At 36.5% G+C, this 21,147-nt stretch overlaps 1 protein-coding gene across 2 annotated transcripts; it reads right to left on the reverse strand.

The window, feature by feature from the left end:
• Positions 1-502: 502 nt before the first annotated feature.
• On the reverse strand, positions 503-5,452 carry LOC125189969 (jasmonoyl--L-amino acid synthetase JAR6-like). 2 transcript variants are annotated; one of them, XM_048087253.1, is made up of 5 exons: positions 5,344-5,452; positions 3,687-3,994; positions 2,338-2,439; positions 1,360-2,272; positions 503-1,158 (listed from the first exon to the last, which is right to left on the reverse strand). In XM_048087253.1, the coding sequence occupies exons 2-5, from the start codon at positions 3,989-3,991 to the stop codon at positions 757-759; spliced, it is 1,722 nt and encodes a 573-aa protein (XP_047943210.1). In that variant the 5' UTR covers positions 3,992-3,994; positions 5,344-5,452; the 3' UTR covers positions 503-756. The 2 variants fall into 2 exon arrangements, with proteins under 2 accessions (XP_047943210.1, XP_047943158.1); XM_048087201.1 differs by lacking the exon at positions 5,344-5,452 and having other exon boundaries at positions 3,687-4,443.
• Between the last annotated feature and the right edge of the window lie 15,695 nt (positions 5,453-21,147).

Here is a 21,147-nt window from a genome sequence, read left to right on the forward strand (position 1 = left end):
ACTAGTTTGAACAAATGATCCACTAGTTTTTATATAGCCTCTGTTATAGACTGTTTCCTCTAATTTACTTTTTCAATTTCTCACACTTCCCTAAAATTACAAGCCCCTTCTTCTTCATCTTTAAATTTTCATTTCAGAGACAAATTCACAATACTTCGGAGGACGTATATGGTAGCAAGGTCCGGTGCCGGCCAAGCCCCTGTTGGAGCGGTCACTTGGCCTAAGCTAGTTCCGTCGCTGGAGAACATGAATCGATGAGTACAAACTTTAAGTTTCGACGATGAGAATCTTATCTAAGTTACATTTCCAGTCTACATAATTTTGGCCAACCAAGTTTTATTTCTTTAAGAAATAAAACAATTTATCACATAGTACCCTACTTGATACATAATTAAAAATAATTAAAAAAAAAATATGTACCTTGCAAGTGTTAACAATAAAATTAGGTATGCCCCAAGGGAGGCTGATAAATATCATAATGCCTATGTATGCAACAATTTAGTGCTAGAAGCGACGATGATGGACTGCATTCTCAGCCATTTGTAAAAGAAGAGAACAGTTTTGAGTACCCATATGAACCTACATGGGATTTTAGCCTCCCAAAACATAGGCATGCGTCTAAACAATTTTAATTTGAAAGGTGAAACTTATTTTAAACTTGTAGGGTGACCATGACATGACATACATCTACGAACACAAACACAATTTAACAAGGAGTAATTATAGTAACACATGCACACATACTGTAAGTGAAAATCAATAGGCAGTGCTGAAACAAGTCTTGACAACATTGGCAGCCAATATCTGCATGAGCTTCCCATTAGCAGGGCCAACGCAACGCGGCGTCTTGAACTGGCTGACCGCTCCTCCCATTCCCACAAAGTGATCCATAACCTTCTGGAACGTTCCCCTCTTCAATATCCTCAGCTCCAGCGCCCCAATCCCATTTATCCTCCTCATGCTCACATACCCCGCGTCCACGAACGACCGATCCAAGCAATTGCAACACTCCTCCACCACCTCGTCGCTCGCCCCTCCGCTCATCTCCCAGAACACCACGTACCTCGCTGGCTCTGCTGACGCCTCCACACAGCTCGTGTAGTCCACCACCTCCACCTTCTCCGCTGCCGCCACCTTAGCTGCCGCCTCCACTGACACCTGCAGCAAAAAAATCGTTAAGTACATTTTTTAATTTGTGTTTCTAAAAATAACAAAAGCGTCTCAACTAAAATTAGACGACGCAATGAAAGTGTCCTAAAAGACTAAAGAATTAAGTAGTAATTTGTCTGAACCGCTTTCTTTTGCATTCTAAATTGTTGTTATTTTTAAAAATTTTCAATGCAAATAATTGCATCTCACCTGCAGATCCCTCTCCGTGTTCTTGTCCAAGTTTATGCTCAGCACCACGTTCCTCCGGCACACGAATCTCACCTCCGGAGTCCCGTTGCGGAATCCCTCCACCCTCACCACGTCGCCCAGCTTGTAACGGTACAATCCCGCGAAGCTCGTTGTCACCACCTCGTACTCCTTCCCGATCTCCACCTCTGTCAGCCCCACCGCTTCTCCGCCTGAATCCAACGGGATGAATTCGAAATAGCCGACGTTCGGAACCACCGCAAATGTCGCCTCCTCCGGCGGTGATTTAGGGTTGACGTTCACTCCGATCCAACCCTCAGAAGCTCCGTAATCGGCGCTGACTAATGGAATTTCTCCCGCGTAGTGCCTCAGTTTGTTGATGTAGGGCTCCATGGAGCCGGTCATGATGCCGTAGATATACTTCGCATTAGGGAACAGCGCCGGGATCAATCCGTACCAATTGCTGAGGGTTAGGCATTTTTGGTGGATGGCGTCGGCGAGATTAGGGTCGGGCTTGAGGAGGAGCTTCGCCATGGCGGATTGGATCGGGGCGGAGGTGATGCGGCTGCTTAGGGAGCCGCGCCGGATGTCGGCGACGAGGTGGGGCCAGATGTGCTCGAAGGTGCGGAAGGCGTGGACGATGCTGTGGGCGAAGGTGGAGGAGATGAGCTGGATGTGGTCGCGGTAGAGGAGGCCGCAGAGGAGGTGGCAGTATAAGGAGTGATGGTAGTTGCCGCCGAAGATGACTTCGTCCGGGCTGCAGCACGGGCGCTGCGTTGCGCGCAGCGTCTGTTTGAAATCGGGGCTGCTGAAGAGGTGAGTGGTGGCGGTGCCGGCTCGGAGGCCGCCTTTGGTGGTGAATTGCTTGCTGCTGTAGATGAATTGGAGCGCTTTTCCGTTGTCGATTGGGTATTCTCTGTTTGGGAGGAATTTTTATCAGTTTTGGAAAAGATGGTAGTAATGTTTTTTGAATTTGATTACCTGTTTCTGAAGGCAAACGAGGTCTTATAAACTTGCACTGTGTTCTCGACCAAATCATCGTTGAATGGTAGGTACTTTGGCTTCCCTTGAGTAGTGCCCGAACTGCAAAAACATAATCAATGTCTTTAAAAGATCAAACGATTTCTTAAGATTTGTGAAAAGTTAGAACACATCTTCTATTCATAACAGATCTACATAAAAGTTTATGATTTAAGTCTAAGCATGCAGTTGAGCATTAAACATTAGGAATCCAAATCAAGATTCTGTCACGTGTAATATAGTACTATAATTGTACTAACCATCTACGGCCGATTCAATATGTGAAACTTTAATTAAATTAATACTACCTCCATCATCCATGAAAAATACTCGATTCATGCACCAAAAATAATTACATTTATAGATCACACGAGTATTAATAGAAAACTAGAAAAGAATGAAAGATGAGTAGACAGAGTCAATATAACAAAAAAGTCAGATAAGGACACTTTTTAATACTATAAAAAACGCTAATTTGTGTGTCTAATTATAACTTCAACGCTTCATAAAGTATCATTAGGGGTGTTCGGTTTGCAAGATTGTATTCGGGGTTAAATATATAGTGTGTTTGGTTCATGAGATTCATTCTCACAACTCAATCCTAGATGGATAATCATGAGATAAATAGTCATAGCTAATCCCCTATGACTAAAATAATCTCACAACTCAATCTTAGATTATATCTTGGTATTATTTTATCATGGAAACCGAATACCACCTTAGTAACCTAACTAAAATTAGAGGATACAAATAGAAGCGTCTTAAAAAGTAAAAGATTAAGATAAATTGCCATCAACATAGTGACGCTTTCTGTTGCATAATAAATTATAGTTATTTTTAAAAATCCAAGTAATTGCGTCTCTATTTTTGTATCCTTAAAAGTTAGTAAGTTTTTTTGTAGTAAGTGGATTAAGTAAAAAGATAAAATGTAAATCAAGTAGAAGAGAGAAAAATAAAAGGTGAGTAAAAAATTGTAGCTAATATGGGACTAAATTTGGTAGGTGGACAAAGATGGGAAAATGTTGAACGGACAGATGAAAAGACGATGGATGGAATTATTTTCTGTGAAGAGGTAGTTCTAGTTTTACATTTTTTGGTTCTTTCACCAAATTAGTCTACTAGTATTTCTCATTCTAATGAGGTGATCCCGGCCCATTTTTCACTCAATCAAAATATTTCACATACAATATTTCTCTCTCTCTCTTAATTTATCTATTTTATTTCTCGTATTGAAATTATTTTTGGTGGACAAATGTAGGAGTAGAATTTTAGCAAATAAACATAAGTATTCAAATGAACAAAATACAAACCTCAAGGACATGGCGGGGATGGGTTTGGCGGTGATGATGGATGAGTTATGGAGGATTCCGGCATCGGCAATCCGTCGAATATAGGGCTCGATATCGGCATGAGTGACGACGGGGACACAAGCCTTGTAGGTGTCTGGATCAGTTCTTCCGTTGAGACCCCATTGAGAGAGATACTCAGTTGCACCATTTTGCTCCAAGATTTTCTTCAGCGTTTCCCTCTGAACTCTCCCTGCATCCTTTGTTAATAACTCGAATTCTTCCACAACCTCCTCAACCTCTACTCTTTCTTGCATTTTCTCCAACATTTTCTTCAAAAATTAAAAAAAAATTCTACCATGATGTATTGCAAATTTATCATATCAAAACATAAAAGATGATACAAATCTTTTATCACATTTTATTCTTCTTCTTTGTATCTCATATTCCTTAAAATAGAAACATGGGAAAAAGAGGGAGAGGAGAATATCATTATTTATCATACTGTACGTATAAAAAGAGAATTAAGAATCCGACTGTATCATGGTACATATTCTTAAAGTGACGACAAATTTGTCAGTTTTAATGTATAACCTTTTTTACTTTTATTGATCTATTTCTATTTTTGACGCCGGTGATCAACTGAAAGGTGAAGAAAGATAATGAAAAAGGAAAGCTATTTTAAAAATAATTTAAAGACTAAAGTAAAAAATACAATAACGGAACTGAATAGAAAACTCAAGATTCAATGAATTTAGAATTGGAATGTGGGGAATTTGTGTCGATGGGAAGTAATGAGCGAAAGTGATATGAATGAACTCAGACTTATACAAGATCAAATTCGACAATAGAGAAATTACGAAAATTTAGGGAAATTGTATTTGTGGTATACATGCATTATTGAAGAGATATTATCATATGTGATGTGACACGATAAGTGGACTACTACAATGCGCAGGATACAATTTTCCGTAATTAATTGATTCAAATTTTAATATTTCCATATATTAGCAATACAAGTACGATTAAAGTTGGAAACAAATCCAACTTTATATACTCCATTCATTCATGATTAAATGACTCATATCTGACCGACACGGATTATAGAAATTTGAAAAGTGAAATGAGTAAGTGGAGTGTAAGATCTACTTTTATATATTGATTCTATAATAAAATATGAGCGGAATGAGTTAGTGGAATGTATGGTCCACTTATCAAATATAAGTGAAATGAGATATTTATTAGCGGATGAACGAAAAATGAAAAAATAGAAAATAAAATTTTAATGGCGGACAAATGGAATATAATCAACTAATGTTTTATTCGTCGTAAGAAATTGGAATATGGATTAAAATAGTAGCATAAGTGACACAGTGGGAAAAAAATACTCCCTCCATCCCCCAAGTTTTGTCACAATCTCAAGTTTTAAGAAAGGTAATGGAAAGATGATTGAATAAGTTGGTAGGGTATGGGTCCACTTTTAAAGTATTAGTTTTTTATAATAAAATGTGAGTGAAAATAAGTTAGTGGAAGGTGAGGTCTACTACCAAAAATAGTAAAAAGTGAAATGAAAAATAGTAAAATGTGACAAAATTTCAGGAACTAGGGAGTCTAAATTAAAAAAAAAAAAACAGTTAGAACAGTTCGTATAAATAATAAAGAAGCGTGAAAGCCAACTCACTTTATATATTGGATATGATCGAGTTGGTTTTGCAGAGACAGGAAGCTTTCTCTCACTTAAACAATTTACGTAATATGTTAGCTGAAAATTTAGGTTGTTTGAATATGCAGAAGAGTTTGATAAAATAGTCGACAAAGTGACAAAGTTTATATAGAGTGAAGAGAGTGGACGGAAATACGCGCGTGTATAGTGAAATACCGAACGTACCCTTGGTGGAAGTTTTGTAGTGGAGCATTCAGTCTGTTTTATGGCAACAGTGGCTAATGACATTGGACTCCACTATTTTATCGCTAATCCATATCTCTATCTCTTTATATTATCATCATATCCAAAAATATTAATTTAATTTGTTATGTTTATATTTTTAAAATTGATGATTTCTTGTAGATGTCAATGGACTTTTCGTTATAAGAGGAGAAATGTTGTAATCATACCGACAAACCGACCACAGCCGTTTTTCTATATAAAGTAAGCAGTTGTAAATTGTGCAAATGGATATTTTCTTTATTCACTTTTTTAAGTCGGGGAGTCTTGAATAATATGTGACAGTTACCACTGTAGAATTAATGAAGGATCTAAAAAAACGTGGACGGAATATCATGCTACATAGTTCATCCCTCTATTATTGCACTTTATATCCCTTCAGACAGGTCCACGTTCTCTTTAGTCATGGTAATGGTAATGATGATGATAATGATAATGATAATGAAAATGAAAACAAATACTCCTTGCTGAGAAAAATAAAATTGTCTCATTATATTATTTTGATTTTAGCACAAAAATAATTTCATTTTTATTTATGTAAATTTATCAATTTTTCCCCCTTTCTCATTCCTACTTTATTAATAATGGATTCATATCTTGTCATCCACAAATATTGTTAGAATTTAATATTATACTCCCTCCGTCTCAGATTAGGAGTCATTTTTTGCCATAAAAATTCGTCCCAGTTTAAGAGTCACTTTTAGAATTTTCCATATTTGGTCATACAATTTTACCTCATTCTTCATCAAAATTACATCAAAATGTCATTATCTACATTAAAATAAATCAAAACAAAAACCAAAAGTCAAAAGGGACCCACTTCAACCAACTTTACCATCTCACTTCATTTATTACACACTCTACCATCTCACTTCATTTATTATACACTCCACCATCTCACTTCATTTATTACACACTTCAACTCTTTCTTAAAACCCGAGCCATAACAATAAGTGACTCCAAATGTGGGACGGAGGGAGTAATTAGCATTGATGAATTCTAAAGCATGCTATATACTCTCTTCCGTCTACAAAAAATAGTTTCATTGATTGATTGCACGGGTTTTTAATAAAAAATAGTAATGTAAGAAAGAACGAGAAAAAATAGGTAAAATAAGAGAAATATAGAGAAAAAATTAGTAAAGTATGGGAGAGAGGAAAAAATGGGCAAAGTATGAGAGAAAAACATTCTATTGTTAAAAATGAGACTATTTTTTGTGGACATCTCAAACTGACAAAATTGGACTATTTTTCATAGACGGAAGAAGTAACTTTTAAATTTATACTCTCTCCGTCCCATAGAAATATGTTATATTTCCTTTTTCGTCCGTCCCATACAAATAGTCCATATCTTTTATGGTAACCTTTTTCTCCTTCTCTTTTACTTTACTCCCTCCATCTACGATTAAGAGTCCCATTTCTAAATAGCGCGGGTTTTACGAAATGTTAAGAAAAGTGGGTGGAAGAAAGTTAGTGGAATATGGGTCCCACTTGTATATATTAGTTTTAAATGATATATTATGGGGTCTCATTACCATTTATGGTAATTATGAACTGGGACTTTTATTCATGGACGGACAAAAATGGAAAAATGAGACACTTATTCGTGGACGGAGAGAGTATTATTTATGGGCCTAACCACCTACTCCCTCCGTCCACGATTAAGAGTCTCATTTCTAAATGGTGCGGGTTTAAGAAATGTTAAGAAAAGTGAGTGGAAGAAAGTTAGTGGAATAGAGGCCCCACTTGTATATATTAGTTTTAAATGATATGTGAGTGAAATGTGAGGTCTATTTACCATTTATGGTAATTATGAACAGAGACTCTTATTCGTGGACGGACCAAAATGGAAAAACAAAACTCTTATTCGTGGACGGAGGGAGTATTACACAATTTCAACTACTTTTTGTCATTCTCTCTTACTTTACCAATTACACATTCAAATCCGTGCCAAACCTAAATGGCCTACTTCTACGGGATGGAGGCAGTATTTTTTTCAATTTTTTTATCAGTTATAATTTGTTATACTTTAATTAATTTTAGTTTAACTATCAATTACACGATAATTATTTTAGTGGCAAGGGTACGGTGAGTGGGAATTCATGCAGTGGGACACTGAATCTCAATATTAGGATTTTGTTTAAGCAAAACATATTATTAGGCCCTTATACTTCTATTATTTATTTTGTTAGATTCTTTCACTTTCTTTTGTTTGAATAAGGCCTACTACTTTTATATATATAGTGAACTGCAAAAATTAATTCTTGGACTGCCGTTTGCACGTTTGTGGTTCTTGGATTTTAAAATATCATTAGTGATTTGTGGATTTTGATGTTCCTTACTTTGCATTTTTGTGAATATGAATGCACGTACGGTTCTTGGATTTTAAAATATACTCCCTTCATCCCGGCTAAGAAGACACATTGCTTAGCCGGCACGAGATTTTAAGAGTTATTGGTTAAAGTGTTTAATTGGAAAGAGAGAAGGTGGGTGTAGGTATTAAAGTAGAGGGATGAAGAAAGATGAATATTTTAATAGGAGTGACAAAAAGTAGTTGAGTGTATTAATTGGAAAGAGAAAGTTACCAAAAAAGGAAATGTGTCATCTTAGTTGGGACAAACTAAAAAGGAAAACGTGTCATCTTAAGCGGGACGGAGGGAGTAATATAAAGTTGATTTTTATTATAATTATATTAGGAAATATTTCGACTTTCATCTCTTATCTGTGCATACGATTTTATAAATGAACTATGTTTATTCTTCTTTATAATATATGTATTGTGTCTTTAACATTATAAATGGACAGCACTTTTAAAAATTGAATACACGTTTGCTACGTAATATTAACAAAACTTAAATAACTAATTTATAAGCTATTTTTTCTACTTTTTTAATCAACGGACGACGTAAGAAACTTAGGCAAGTGTTTCTTATTAGAGCATTAGCAATAGGGTCCTTCTCACCGCGCCCTTGCCACCGCCTAGCGGGACGGCAGTCGGGAAGGGCTTATTGCAACAGCGGAGCCGTGGGGGAAGGGGAGGGGTGAGCCCCAGAGCACGGGCTAGGCTGTCCGGTGCTCGGTTCCTATTGCGCGCCGAGCGACCGTCGGAGCCATTATTTCCATCAATTTTCCTCACATTTCATTACTCCACATGAAAATCTATAAAAATGAAATAAAAAAGAGGGCTGAGCTATTGTAGTCTTGTAGGACCGTGGGAAGGGCGATGGGAAGGACTGATGATATGTGGCGGGAGGAATTTATGGCTGGGTTGTGGAAGGACTCTGAAAAGGTGGTAGCTATTGCTAATGGTCTTATACTCTTATTACTTTTACACTACATGTCCTAAATTGTGAGTTAAGGAAATTATTGGAGATGTTAATTTCAAGTTATACCTCATTTTATATCAAATTTAAGAGTGCTATGTGTTGGAAGAAATCAAGGAAGATACACAAAGATTAGGGCATCAATTAGAATGAGATCAATTAGAATGATCTCAAATTAATTGTAAATTATTCTTTCATGATTTATAGCTAGGGTAAATCATACCATATGTAAATGATCCTCAGCCTATTTAGGCGTGTATTCTCCTCACTATGAAATACACTTGAATGAATATATGAAATAAATATTCAACATGGCTTCAGAGCAGGATATTCAAAGGCTCAGAAAATAAGTTCATCACGCCAATATACCTTGTCCCGACCAGAAGGCGACGGACAACAAACTTGCAGAATGTCAGGAGAAGAAGAAGACGTTAAAACCGGCAACATTAAACTCAAAACCAACAAGAATGTTACAGTAGCATTCAAGCTAAATGGAATAAATTATCCATTGTGGGCTCGACTTATGCGAGTAGCCATCGGAAGCAGAAGGGCGCTGAGGGTTATCACCGGAGTGCCGACGCCCCCAAACTCAACAGACAAGGAGTATCTGGAGTGGGAAGAGACCGACTTGGTGGTCTTTTCATGGATTGTTGACAATATGGAGATCGATATTGTCAGAGATTTCGCACATCACCAAAGTGCGAAGGCAATTTGGGATAGCTTGGCTGCGTATCAGAGTACGTCGGATTCATATCTGATATACGACTTAGAGGAGAAAGTCAGTCGGATTGTCCAAGGCGATATGGATCTGGAAACGTACTGGAGAACCCTGCACGGAGTATGGGTAGAGATCGACCGATGCCAGAACAAAACCATCACCTACTCCGACAAAGGAGTATGTCAGTATCGAGAAATCATCAACACACGAAGGCTATACAAATTTTTGGCCGGATTAAACTCTCAATACGAAGGAATCAGAAGAGATATCCTCAAGGAAAGCCCGACGCCTCTGGTGGACGTTGCATACAGTTGGGTGAAACGGGAGGCCACACGGCAGAAGATCATGCCGCCGGCGAACCCCGGCCAGACCGGCGCGACGAATGGAGAACCAGCATCGGGTGGAGTGGGCTTCGGATTCGGAGCCTGAAACCAACGATTTCCACCCCAGCCAATGCCGCCCCGTCCCAATCAGCAGACACCACACCCCGCCGCCACCAACAACCGCCGCGTTGGAACCAAGCTAGAAAAAACCAAGCTGTGGTGCTCTCACTGCGGGATGAACAAGCATACCAAGGAAACCTGCTTCAAATTAGTCAGATTTCCGGAATGGTGGGATGAAACTCAAAAGGGGAAGGCAAAATTAGCCATCGGAGTGGAGGAAAATGGTGGAACAGAGGCCAACCGTGGGAGAGGCGCTGACGGTGACTCCCCACGCGGTGGCGGCGGCAGGCGAGGTGAGGAGGTAGGGCAGGCGGCGTTCGCCGGCCGCATCGGAGGAGAAGGGGGCAGCGGTGCATTCTCGACAGGAGGTAATGGGCTAGGTTTTTGCAAACCCAGCCCACTTTATAATTTGATGCCCAACCCCCCAATTTTTCAGAAATTACATAATATACCCCATGCCTCCCAATCTGCCCCCCATACTTTGAGTAATTCAAAAATTTACCCCATATTGTGTGATAATATGTTTGTTGTCAGTCCCAACAGATTTGAATTCTGCACAAATTGCCTATTGCATGTACTGTACAACATAAGCCTAGTGAAAAAGATAAAGGGTGGATTTTTTTACTGTGGGGCGACTGATACGATGACTCATGATAGAGGGGATTTTGTGGATTTTTGCGGTACTATGAAAAGTCAGATACAGACTGCGGATGGAGAATTAACATCAGTAGAGGGGAGTAGAACAATTGAGATTTCACCAACGCTAAATTTGTCGAATTGTCTCTATGTTCCCAAATTATCACACAAGTTGATGTCTATTAGTCACGTGATGAAGGAATTAAACTGTACCCTACTGATGCATCCTAATTTCTGTGTATTACATGATATCAGGACGAGGAGGATAATTGGGCGTAGCACTGAGCATCAAGGCCTCTACTATGTGTTGGAACATATATACTAAAAAGCATTTTTCGAGTTTATTTTGAATTTGATAAATAGCTTGTATATTGTAAACACTCTTCATTTAATGAGAATAATAAATGTTTTCTTCATACTGTGTATTTTACTTTAATGGGTATTGACCGTATTTAACTATATATTAAATTATATAATTAAAGCGCCGGAAAGTAAAATCAGTCTAAGTCTTCTACATTGAAGGTTGGGTCGTGGAACAGGTCATCACAGTAGGTGGCCCAACCGGTACCTTGTAGAAGTAAAACTTTTTCACAACCTAGATAGGCTTTGGCTACCTATCGTGAAAGGTTGCAGTGTCCATCCGAAAGTCGTCTTTACCTTGAGAATGACTAGTGACACTGGTGTGGTATAGCATTGAATGGATCTAAAGTATAGACACGTCTTTGTTGCTATCTACTATAAGACGATGTCTTGGAGATTTAATATTTCCTAATCTTTGTAATAATATAGGACACACGTTATTTAATCATACGCTGCTTTGACTTATCAATAAGTGCGGGTTTTTCGTAACCCAATATTCCTGATATCTTGGGTAGTAGTAATTAATAACTAGTATGGTGTCAGTTTTATTATTACATTGAATCGTGTGCCTGCGTGGTTTGACTATATCCCCAAGAGGTGTTCGAGAGAAGTTCTATTATTCGGAAACCCGGCCGGTTTGGATTTAATCCAAGAATAAATAGAAAAGGAAAAGTATATTTTGATATACATCTCGTACTAGACAAACTCTTGGAAATAAAAAGATATTAATTAATTTAAAGTCTATAGCAGACTACAAATTAATTAATGGATATAGAAAGTCTTAGACACGGGAAATAATATATTAAAGAGGTTAACCCGGATTGCTTGTAATCACGGATTGGATGGGCGGTCAGTATTTCTTCGATAGTGGCACAAGAAATATTCCATTGGCGTTATATTGAATTATGGGTTATAATTTAATTAGTAAAGAAGGTCCAATTGGGGAGGCCCAATCCAAGCCCCATAGATCCCTAACCTAGCCCATCATAAACTCTATAAATAAGGATGTAAGGAGAGAAGACAATACACAACACAAAACCCTAGCCTCCACACTTGGAATTTTCGGCCCTCTCTCTCTAATAGAGGAACTCGAAATTCCTCTTTGTGTGTTCTTGGTTTTTCTTGTCTTCTCCTTCAAGATCCTTATAATTTCTAAAAGATTCCTCCCACAAGGAATTTAGATCTATAGAGTTAAGGGTCATAGGTTGGAAGATCTTTGGTCTTGCATTCACAATCAAGCTTCAAGATCACACGTGGAGAAGTAGCAAGCCACTTCGATTCTTTGGAGAATCATTATTGTAAGTATTCAACATCATAATTTAATTTAAATTATGTGATTAATTGCGCAATTATATGTCTCTACATGTTCAAGCATGAAATTGAATTGATCCACATAATCTCCTAAATAGATTTATTTGTGGATTTATTTAATTTGCAATTTCCGTTGCGATTACCCCAACAATTGGTATCAGAGCCATGCTTTTAGGCTCTGATTATGTGGATTTAATCTGGTTTTTTCATATGTTCTTGGATACGTGAAGAATATTTTAGATCCGTAAATGAATATTCTAGATCTGCATAAGAATATTCTAGATTTATGAATTTTATTCTAGATCAGTAAAGAATATCTTGATCTACGAAAAGAATATTCCAAGATCTATAGAATATATTCCAAATCTTTTTTTTAATATAGTTGCAAGAAAGAATATTCTAGATCTATAAGAATATTCTACATCTGAGAGAATATTCTAGATCTTTGAAATTTTATTCTAGATCCAAGAGAGAATATTCTAGATCAAGAATATTGTAGATCTATGATAGTATATTCTAGATCTATATTGTTATGTTCTACGTATGTGTTTAATTATGTAGATCTATATAATTTGAAAAATGTGATGGATGATTGTTTCATGCTTGCAATATTGCGTGATTGTTGAATCTTGTTGTTCTTCGTTTTATTGTAAACCCACGGGGGTTGACCGTGGTAGGTTAGGATTTGTTTTTCCCTTCTATTTTTCTTTTGTAAACAAATGTAATAGTTAGAATACAAAGAAATATAATACAATGGAGCAAACAAGACGAAGAACGAGACCGGCGAGAGAGACCTAGGCGGCGGCCGAAACCCTAGCAGGCTCGGCCGCACGCAGATCTGGTCGGTGGCAAACGGCGGCGGCGGCAGGAGGCCAGGCGGCGGTGGCGGCTGCTTTGTGAAGCAGCGGCTGCGGCGCTGCAGTGGCGGCTCCAGGTTGGCAGCGTCGGTGGCGGTTGGGCAGGCCGGCGGCAGGTCAGCGGCGAGGCAGCCTTGGCTGCGGCTGAAACCCTAGCGGGCTAAGCCGCATACAGATCAAGGCGGCAGGGCAGCTGGCGGCAGCGTGGCTGGCGGTGGTGGTTGCCGGTGCTTGGCGGCGGTTGGGCAGCCCGATGAAGACGGCGGCGGCGCGGAACCCTACAAGGCGGCGGCGACTAGTTGTTTTTATTTTGGGGCGAAACCCTAATTAGGGTTTTAGATGGCTCGATTAATAGGCAAGGCCCAATGTGTGGTCTTGACCTAATTTTTATGCCCTAGATATTTGATTTATTCAAATGGGGTATATATATTTTATTTAATCCTTTTTATCCGGAGTACCATGGTTCATGGAAAGGATAAATTGTGATTTATTTTAATTATTTGGTTTTAGACACTTAGTGGTTTAAAATCAAATAATTTATTTGATTATATGTGATGTGACAAAGTGTGCAAAATTATTTGCCTATGTTATTTACATCTTATGTGAGTTAAATATTTATTTGCTTGCATGATAATCAAATGAAAACCATTTTATTAAAATAACTAAGCGATAATTACAAACAGTCATGTTGTATATGGTCTCCATGAATGGTATTCAAATGTGAAGTAAATTAGATAACATTTCGACATTTCTTTAGAGGAGTTGTGTTATTAGTAATATTTACAGCTTTCACAAGATTTGAATAACTAAAATGGTTCTTTTAAATGAAAGGCATATTTCTGAAGGAATATTGTGACCAGTGGGAGCAATATTATCATGAAGTGAGCATTGTTTAAAAGATGTTAACCATGGTCTTAGAATCTCATTGAGTGGCGTGCGACCTTTCTTTAGAGGAGTATTCAAAGCAAGATAAGATTCTTGAGGACTAGAATTATGGTACTAGCTTAGGCAATATTAGGTAGTCATGCCATTCTTATGGTCTCTGGACTATCTGTCGGTATTGTGACCAAGAAAAACTTTTTAAAATTTAAATAATCCATGACATCTTTTGGTGCTTGTTTATTTAGCGTTTTAATAGCATATGTGATTCTCGAATGTTTTATGGTTTTACATTCTTTTATCATGTATGGTTTGTGTGAAGGATTCCTTTTATATTTTCTCAGTCAATATCAATTATGTCGCTTTATCCATTATCTGTGATCTTGAAAGAAAACTCGAAGGCCAAAATTTAGTAGACTGGAAATGTAAATGGATACGATTCTCATTGCTAAAAGCTTGAAATTTGTATTCACCAAATTTATGTCCTCCATTTCCTCGACAACGCTTCACAAAGAAAGTTTGAGAATGCATTTTATGCATGTACTCAACAAGTTCTTTAAGGAAGAATGTCAAGCTACTTTCTTGGAAGTAGTAGGACAAGTCTTGGTTCATACCGATGTTAAAGGGATATCCAATGAGGACGTTGTCCAGATTTTATTGAAAATCCAACAGAGATAGAATGTTTTGAAGAATCTTATGATTCGGTTACTCAAATAGTTCTATACTCAGTTCATCGACAATCCTAATAAGATGTGACTATAAGAAGGTTGTTACTGAAAAGTTGGAAACCTTCAGCATTGTATTCACTTTATTACTATTGGAGGAAGATAACATGATGGTTGACGAATTCATTAAAGCTACATCTTTTCTATGTCTTAGTTTTATCAAACAGAAGACTAGCAATGAAAAGAGAGAATAGTTGAATTGTCATCAATGTCTGCTAGAAAGCAAGAAAGACAAGAAAATTTTTGGTGAAGAAGCAAAGAGGAGATGCATTATAAGTCGGATTGACCTCTTCATTAGAAGGACAATGACTTAGGTAGCAATGCAACTTCTAAAAGAGAGTTCCAAATCTAGTTTATGCTCACTTTATTGTTTTGATTTATGCTCACTTTATTGTTTTGAATTGATAAGTAATATTTTGTTGGTACAATTCTGTTTAGAAAGAATTCAGTTTCAGTTTCTAAACTTGTATATGATTGAGCAATGTTCGATGTCATTTTATAATGCGTGCATTATTGAAAAATGTGATTCGAACATTTATCATAGTACCATAGAAAAACATTATAGTATCTAATCTAAACAATATAAATGCAACAAAATTGAGCTTTACACAACCGTTCAACTTCTAAACTATGAACGATAAAGTATTTGTGGCACTTAGACATAAGGCCAAGAAAGTACTTAGAGATTGTTCAAACTGATTTTATCTAACTCAAGTGATTTTAGTAGCTTGTTTGTTAAATTGCTTGAAAGTCAAGAAAGTCTAGTTGATGCACTATAAGTTAGAATCATTTGATTCAGAATACTTATAGAGATGCAACATAGAAAGACTAGCAAGTCTAATTGGTTTATACCATAAGAGACGAGCAATGAGTTAAGATCAGTAGTGGGAGTTAAATCCTAGTTGACTACTCCGAGCATTCTTGTAAAGAATGGGATTGTCATATAAGAAGATATCGAAGTCTCTCTATGATAAGTTCGATATATGAACAGTTTTACTCAATAACACCTTATCATTGACGGGATATACGTTGGAAAAAACGAGTTATACCTTAAAGAAACTACCATGGCATCAGTACCTTCTACAACACACGAGTTGTGGACTAGAGGTAAGTCTAGTCCAACACATGTCTTGGAAAAGGTATCCAAGTAATTGGAGTTATGTACTGAGGTGTGTTTTAAGGTTATCTCAAATGATAGAAATGGATGAAGATTATTAGAATAAAGGTAATTGTTTATACGAATACTAGATTTGGATGAAGATTATTAGAATAACTACAAGCCTAACAAACATGATGATTCTCAAGATACGGAGATTATCTATTTTTCATCTTAACCAAGTAGTCATACCATTGGAAACCTGTGCACTAAGGAAAACAACGTTGTACCTATGATTGTAAGAGTCATGTCGTAGTGGGAGCGTTCTTTGCGAACATGATAAGTTCATGGGCCTAAGGGAGTCGTCAGACTCAGTCTTAGATCAACTTGAACCTAATCCCTGTAACTACAAGGATACATTGGCTCATTCAGATAGACGTTGTACCTATGATTGTAAGAGTCATGTCGTAGTGGAAGCGTTCTTTGTGAACATGATAAGTTCATGGACCTAAGAGAGTTTTTAGACTCAGTCTTAAATCAACTTGAACCTAATCCCTGTAACTACAAGAACGCATGGCTTATTCCGAATAATCGTTTTTGAAAAGACGATAGATTCTGAATAGTAATCATAGATACACAAAGAATGTCTACAAGACTTGCGACACTACCATAAACTGTTTAAGCCAGTGGGAGCTAGTGAATCGACAAGTGTAAACATGGATCGTAAAAGGCTAAAATAATGGCTAGTGGGTTATGCCCAGAGAGAATCTTCTTCTTGCCTGCCATTCTGCCTAAATCGATCTGTATTATATTATCTATGGTATCCTACATAAATTAGGATGTATTTATTATGATTGTCAAGACAGTTCTCTTTGGTAGAAGTCTTGAGGAAATCATCTGCATAGAACATCTTAATGGTTATGTAATGAAGGGCAATAAACACGTGATTTGGAAGCTTATGTAGATCATTTGTGGTCTTAGGAAAGGATCTAAATCATAGAACATGTGTTTCATCATCATTGTCAAATCTTTTGATTTTGTCAAGTGCCCTTAACATAGCTACAACTACAAGAAAGTTGAAAGTGCACTATATATGGTGTTTTTTTTGGTACTCTATGATGACGACATCTATTAAAGTTGACAAACAACTAAGAGGGTTATCTAGCGTAGGAAACTGGTCGTCTACCCAGTTTAACGATGAAGGATTTGAGATAAACTAGTTACATTCTAGGGGCCCGTTTGATAAGTTAGTAATGCCTAGATATAGATACTTATATGACTTTTTCTAAGTGTTTGATATCATAGTTAACCTATTATGTCAGCCCGTGGTTTTCTCTATGGCCCATCCGAGCCCGCAAATTTTTCCTTAAAATACAAAGATATGTATCTCACAAATTTGGTCGGATAGCAATTCTACCTCATTTATTATGATTTATTAATACAAAATCTAGATAGTTTCTTGTCTACCAAACTACAATGAAAAAACATTCATCCAAACTTATCTTGACACGTAGCCCGCATTTCTTATCTTATTTAACAAATCTTGTTATATCTCATCTTTCTTATCAAACGAGCCCTAAGCATTTAAGTCCTTAGATTACTAGAAAAGAATGTTATGTTTTCTTAACAAAATCCTACATCTATACAATACTTAGACACTTTTGCATTGAAAATTCCAAAGAAAAGTTTTTCTCTAGATGGAATTATCTTGTCTCTAGTCAAGTGTTTTTCGACACTGAATGAGATCAAGAAGAATGAGACAAGTTCCACAAGTGGAAGTCTCATGTATGCTTGTGATGTGTATTAAGTAAGATATTAGCTTTGCCGTTGGCATAGAAGTTTGATATCATGTTAACCATGGCCAAGGACATTGGATTCGGTAAAGATCATACTATAGTACTTGAAGAAGACTAAACGGTATGCTCTAGTTTACCAGTCATCCATGTTATGTCCTTTAGGTTACATCGATTAGATTTTAATAATTGATCGATGATCGAGCAAGTCATCCTCTGACTATGTGTTCCGTTAGGAGTTGAAAACTGAGTTATGAAGGAGTGTGATTACATCATAGACTCTATCTTAAGAAGGCATTATTAATGAGAAGTTAATTAATTAAGTCTATAGCAGATATTAATTAATTAATGGACATTTTTATCTTAAGCGCGGGAAATGAAAGATAAACGGAAACCCGCATTACTTGTAATTTCGGATTTGGATGGGGAGAGTTCAATATTACTTCTGTAGTGGCTGCTCATAATATTCCAATTATAACTTATATTAAATTGTGGGTTCAATTTAATTAGTAAAAAGTAAATTGGATGAGCCCATATCCAAAACCTTCCATAGATCCCTGTCTGGGCCCAAAAGGAACTTAATATAAATAGGAGAATAAAGGAGACAGAAAATAACACAATTTTTCTCAAAAAAAAATTTTCGAAAATTTCGAAACTCCCCAGCTGAAGGAGATTTCGAATTCTACTCCTTTTCTCAAAAGGATTTCTTCTGTCTTCTTTATTTAAGTCCTAGTATTCTAGTAAGATCAGCCCACACTGATATTGGAGTACAGTTCGGGAACCAGAGAGAAGATTTGTGGTCTAGTATTCAAAGCGTCACGTGGAGAAGAAGCTAGCCATATTCAATTCTTTGGAGAATTAATTAGGTATTTTTCTGCTCCGTTGAAAAGCATGTTTTAGGTTTCAATATTCTTAAAGCATGATTAATTCAAGTTATGAGCATGATACATGTGAGAATTACGCGAATAGATTTTGTCTAAATAATCTTCTAAATAGATCTGATTATTATGTGATTTATTGGTGTGATTAATAATTGTTAAATTATGATAATCCATGCATGACACACCGCTTCCGCTGCCAGTTCCATCAGATCACTGAGAAGCGGCTTTGAGGATTGTGCGTTACTTGAAGGGGACATCGGGACATGGAATTTTGTTTGGAAATCATGGGAACTTTGAGGTGCATGGGTTCACAGATGCGGATTGGGCAGGGAACCCAAATGATCGAAGATCGACTGCAGGGTATTTTACCTTCGTGGGTGGAAATCTCGTGACTTGGCGAAGTAAAAAACAAAAGGTAGTCGCTCTATCAAGTGCAGAAGCAGAGTTTCGTGGGATCAAGAGTGGATTGACAGAGATCCTACGGCTGAAGATGTTAATGACAGAACTAGGCTTAATATCAAAGGAGCCGTGCAAACTCTTTTGTGACAACAAAGCAGCAATAAGCATATCTGAAAATCCAGTTCAACACGATCGAACGAAACATGTTGAAGTAGAACGCCACTTCATCAAGGAGAATATAAAAGCAAGAATTGTAGACCTTCCCTTTGTTCGTTCAAAAGACCAGTTAGCGGATATTCTTACAAAGGCTGTGGATTCAAGAAGCTTCCATGAAGTATTGGGCAAGTTAAAAAGGGTGATCCCATTGTTTAACTTGAGGGGGAGTGTTGGAAGAAATCAAGGAAGATACACAAAGATTAGGGGATCAATTAGAATGATCTCAAAATAATTGTAAATTATTCTTTCTTGATTTATAGCTGGTAAATCATACCATATGTAAATAATCCTTAGTCTATTTAGGCGTGTATTCTCCTTCTCACTATGAAATACACTTGAATGAATATATGAAATAAATATTCAACACTATGTTTAAAATATTGATTTTGATTTTTTTTATAGTTTTTTTTTATACGTTAAAATCCTTGTCAAATCTTGATTGTGGTTGTTAACGTGTATTGGACTAGTTTTATATATAAAATAAATATGCATTTTCGAATAGTACTTTACATATCATATTCTACACATGGTTGTATGTTGTTTTATATCCTTAATTCACTATAGTTTAGCTAACTAGTCTTATATTTACAATTCAATTTTCTCTTATCAACAAAAATGCTAATACAATTTACATTAATATTCTTATAAAATGCAAAGTGTGGTCAGGCACTCAATTCAAAACTTTCTTATAGTTTGGGTACTTAGTTTAAAAATAATCCATGGCTTGAAGTCCAAACATTTGAAAAAAAATACGAAAGGACAAAAATAGTGCAAACATTAAAGTGGAATAACAGTAAATAAGTATTTTTAAAGTATAGAGACAGCATGTCAGCAAACCATAAAGTTCAAGATAATTTTTATAGTTCACTCTTAGAGCATTCGCAGTAGCATGCTCGTCCGTCCGTATCGCTGGCAAGGACACGTCCGTCCGCCGCTGTAGCTCGTCCGCGCGTGCCGCTGAGCAGCCTTACGTGGCGGCACGCGATTGGCCAACAACAATTTCGTTTTTTTTAATAATTTTTTTTTAAAAATTTGAATTTAATTTAAAAAATCATTTTTTAAATAAAAAACCCACTTCTCAATAAATTATATCCATTTTCTACACACTTTTAATTTATTTTTCAATTTTTTCCCCCAAAATTCATATTTTAATTATGTATTTTTATTTTTTAGTATATTAATTATGTAATTTTTTTATTTTTTAGGATTTAACTATTTAATTTTTATATTTTAATATATTTTTAGTAATTGAAGTATTTAAATTGAATAATAGAATAGTGGGATCTTTGAGCTTGTCCTTGCGGAAAAGAGCACGGATGTATGTGTTGTGCTCTTGCCTAAGGACAAGGAGTAAAACCGGGTCCGGGCCCACCTCCGTGCTTAATATTACATCACTCTTTTGTTTAAAGAGCTAGTCTAATTTTTTTTGTTCAGAGAGCTAACCTAATTTAAACTTTTCTTTAATTTCATCTAATGTATATAAAAAAAGACTACAAAATCTTAATTTAAAAGGTTAGTTACTATTCTATTAATATAAAAGTTTATGATATAAAAACTAAAGATGAAGAGCACGTATGGGTGTCTATAAAAATGATCAAGATTTGAGCGATAACTTAATAAGAGATTATGTTAAAAAAGAATTCTGGAAAACATGTGTAAACAATCTATAAGGGCATCCACAATGGGACGTCCTAAGCGACGCCCTATGCACCACCACGTCAGCATTTTATCCTCCTCCTATTCCACCTGCAGTGGGGCGGGCTATAGACGCCCTAAGTATTTTATATATTATTTGAATATTTAAATACTTCAAAATTTGGTAAAATAACTTCATTTCATTAAAATTTAAACATTACAATACGAAATAAAAAAACTACAATTTCTCAACGGCGGCGGTTGCGGTT

The sequence above is a fragment of the Salvia hispanica genome, chromosome 1 (genome assembly GCF_023119035.1).
Source record: "Salvia hispanica cultivar TCC Black 2014 chromosome 1, UniMelb_Shisp_WGS_1.0, whole genome shotgun sequence".
Lineage (NCBI taxonomy): Eukaryota > Viridiplantae > Streptophyta > Magnoliopsida > Lamiales > Lamiaceae > Salvia > Salvia hispanica.

Bases quoted from the DNA above. Each gene is read 5' to 3' on its own strand.
- LOC125189969 (XM_048087253.1), bottom strand. From the start codon at position 3,991: ATGTTGGAGAAAATGCAAGAAAGAGTAGAGGTTGAGGAGGTTGTGGAA. The intron at 2,273-2,337 runs GTAATCAAATTC...CCTCCCAAACAG, and splicing joins TCGTTTGCCTTCAGAAACAG to AGAATACCCAATCGACAACG. The intron at 1,159-1,359 runs GTGAGATGCAAT...TTTTTGCTGCAG, and splicing joins ACACGGAGAGGGATCTGCAG to GTGTCAGTGGAGGCGGCAGC.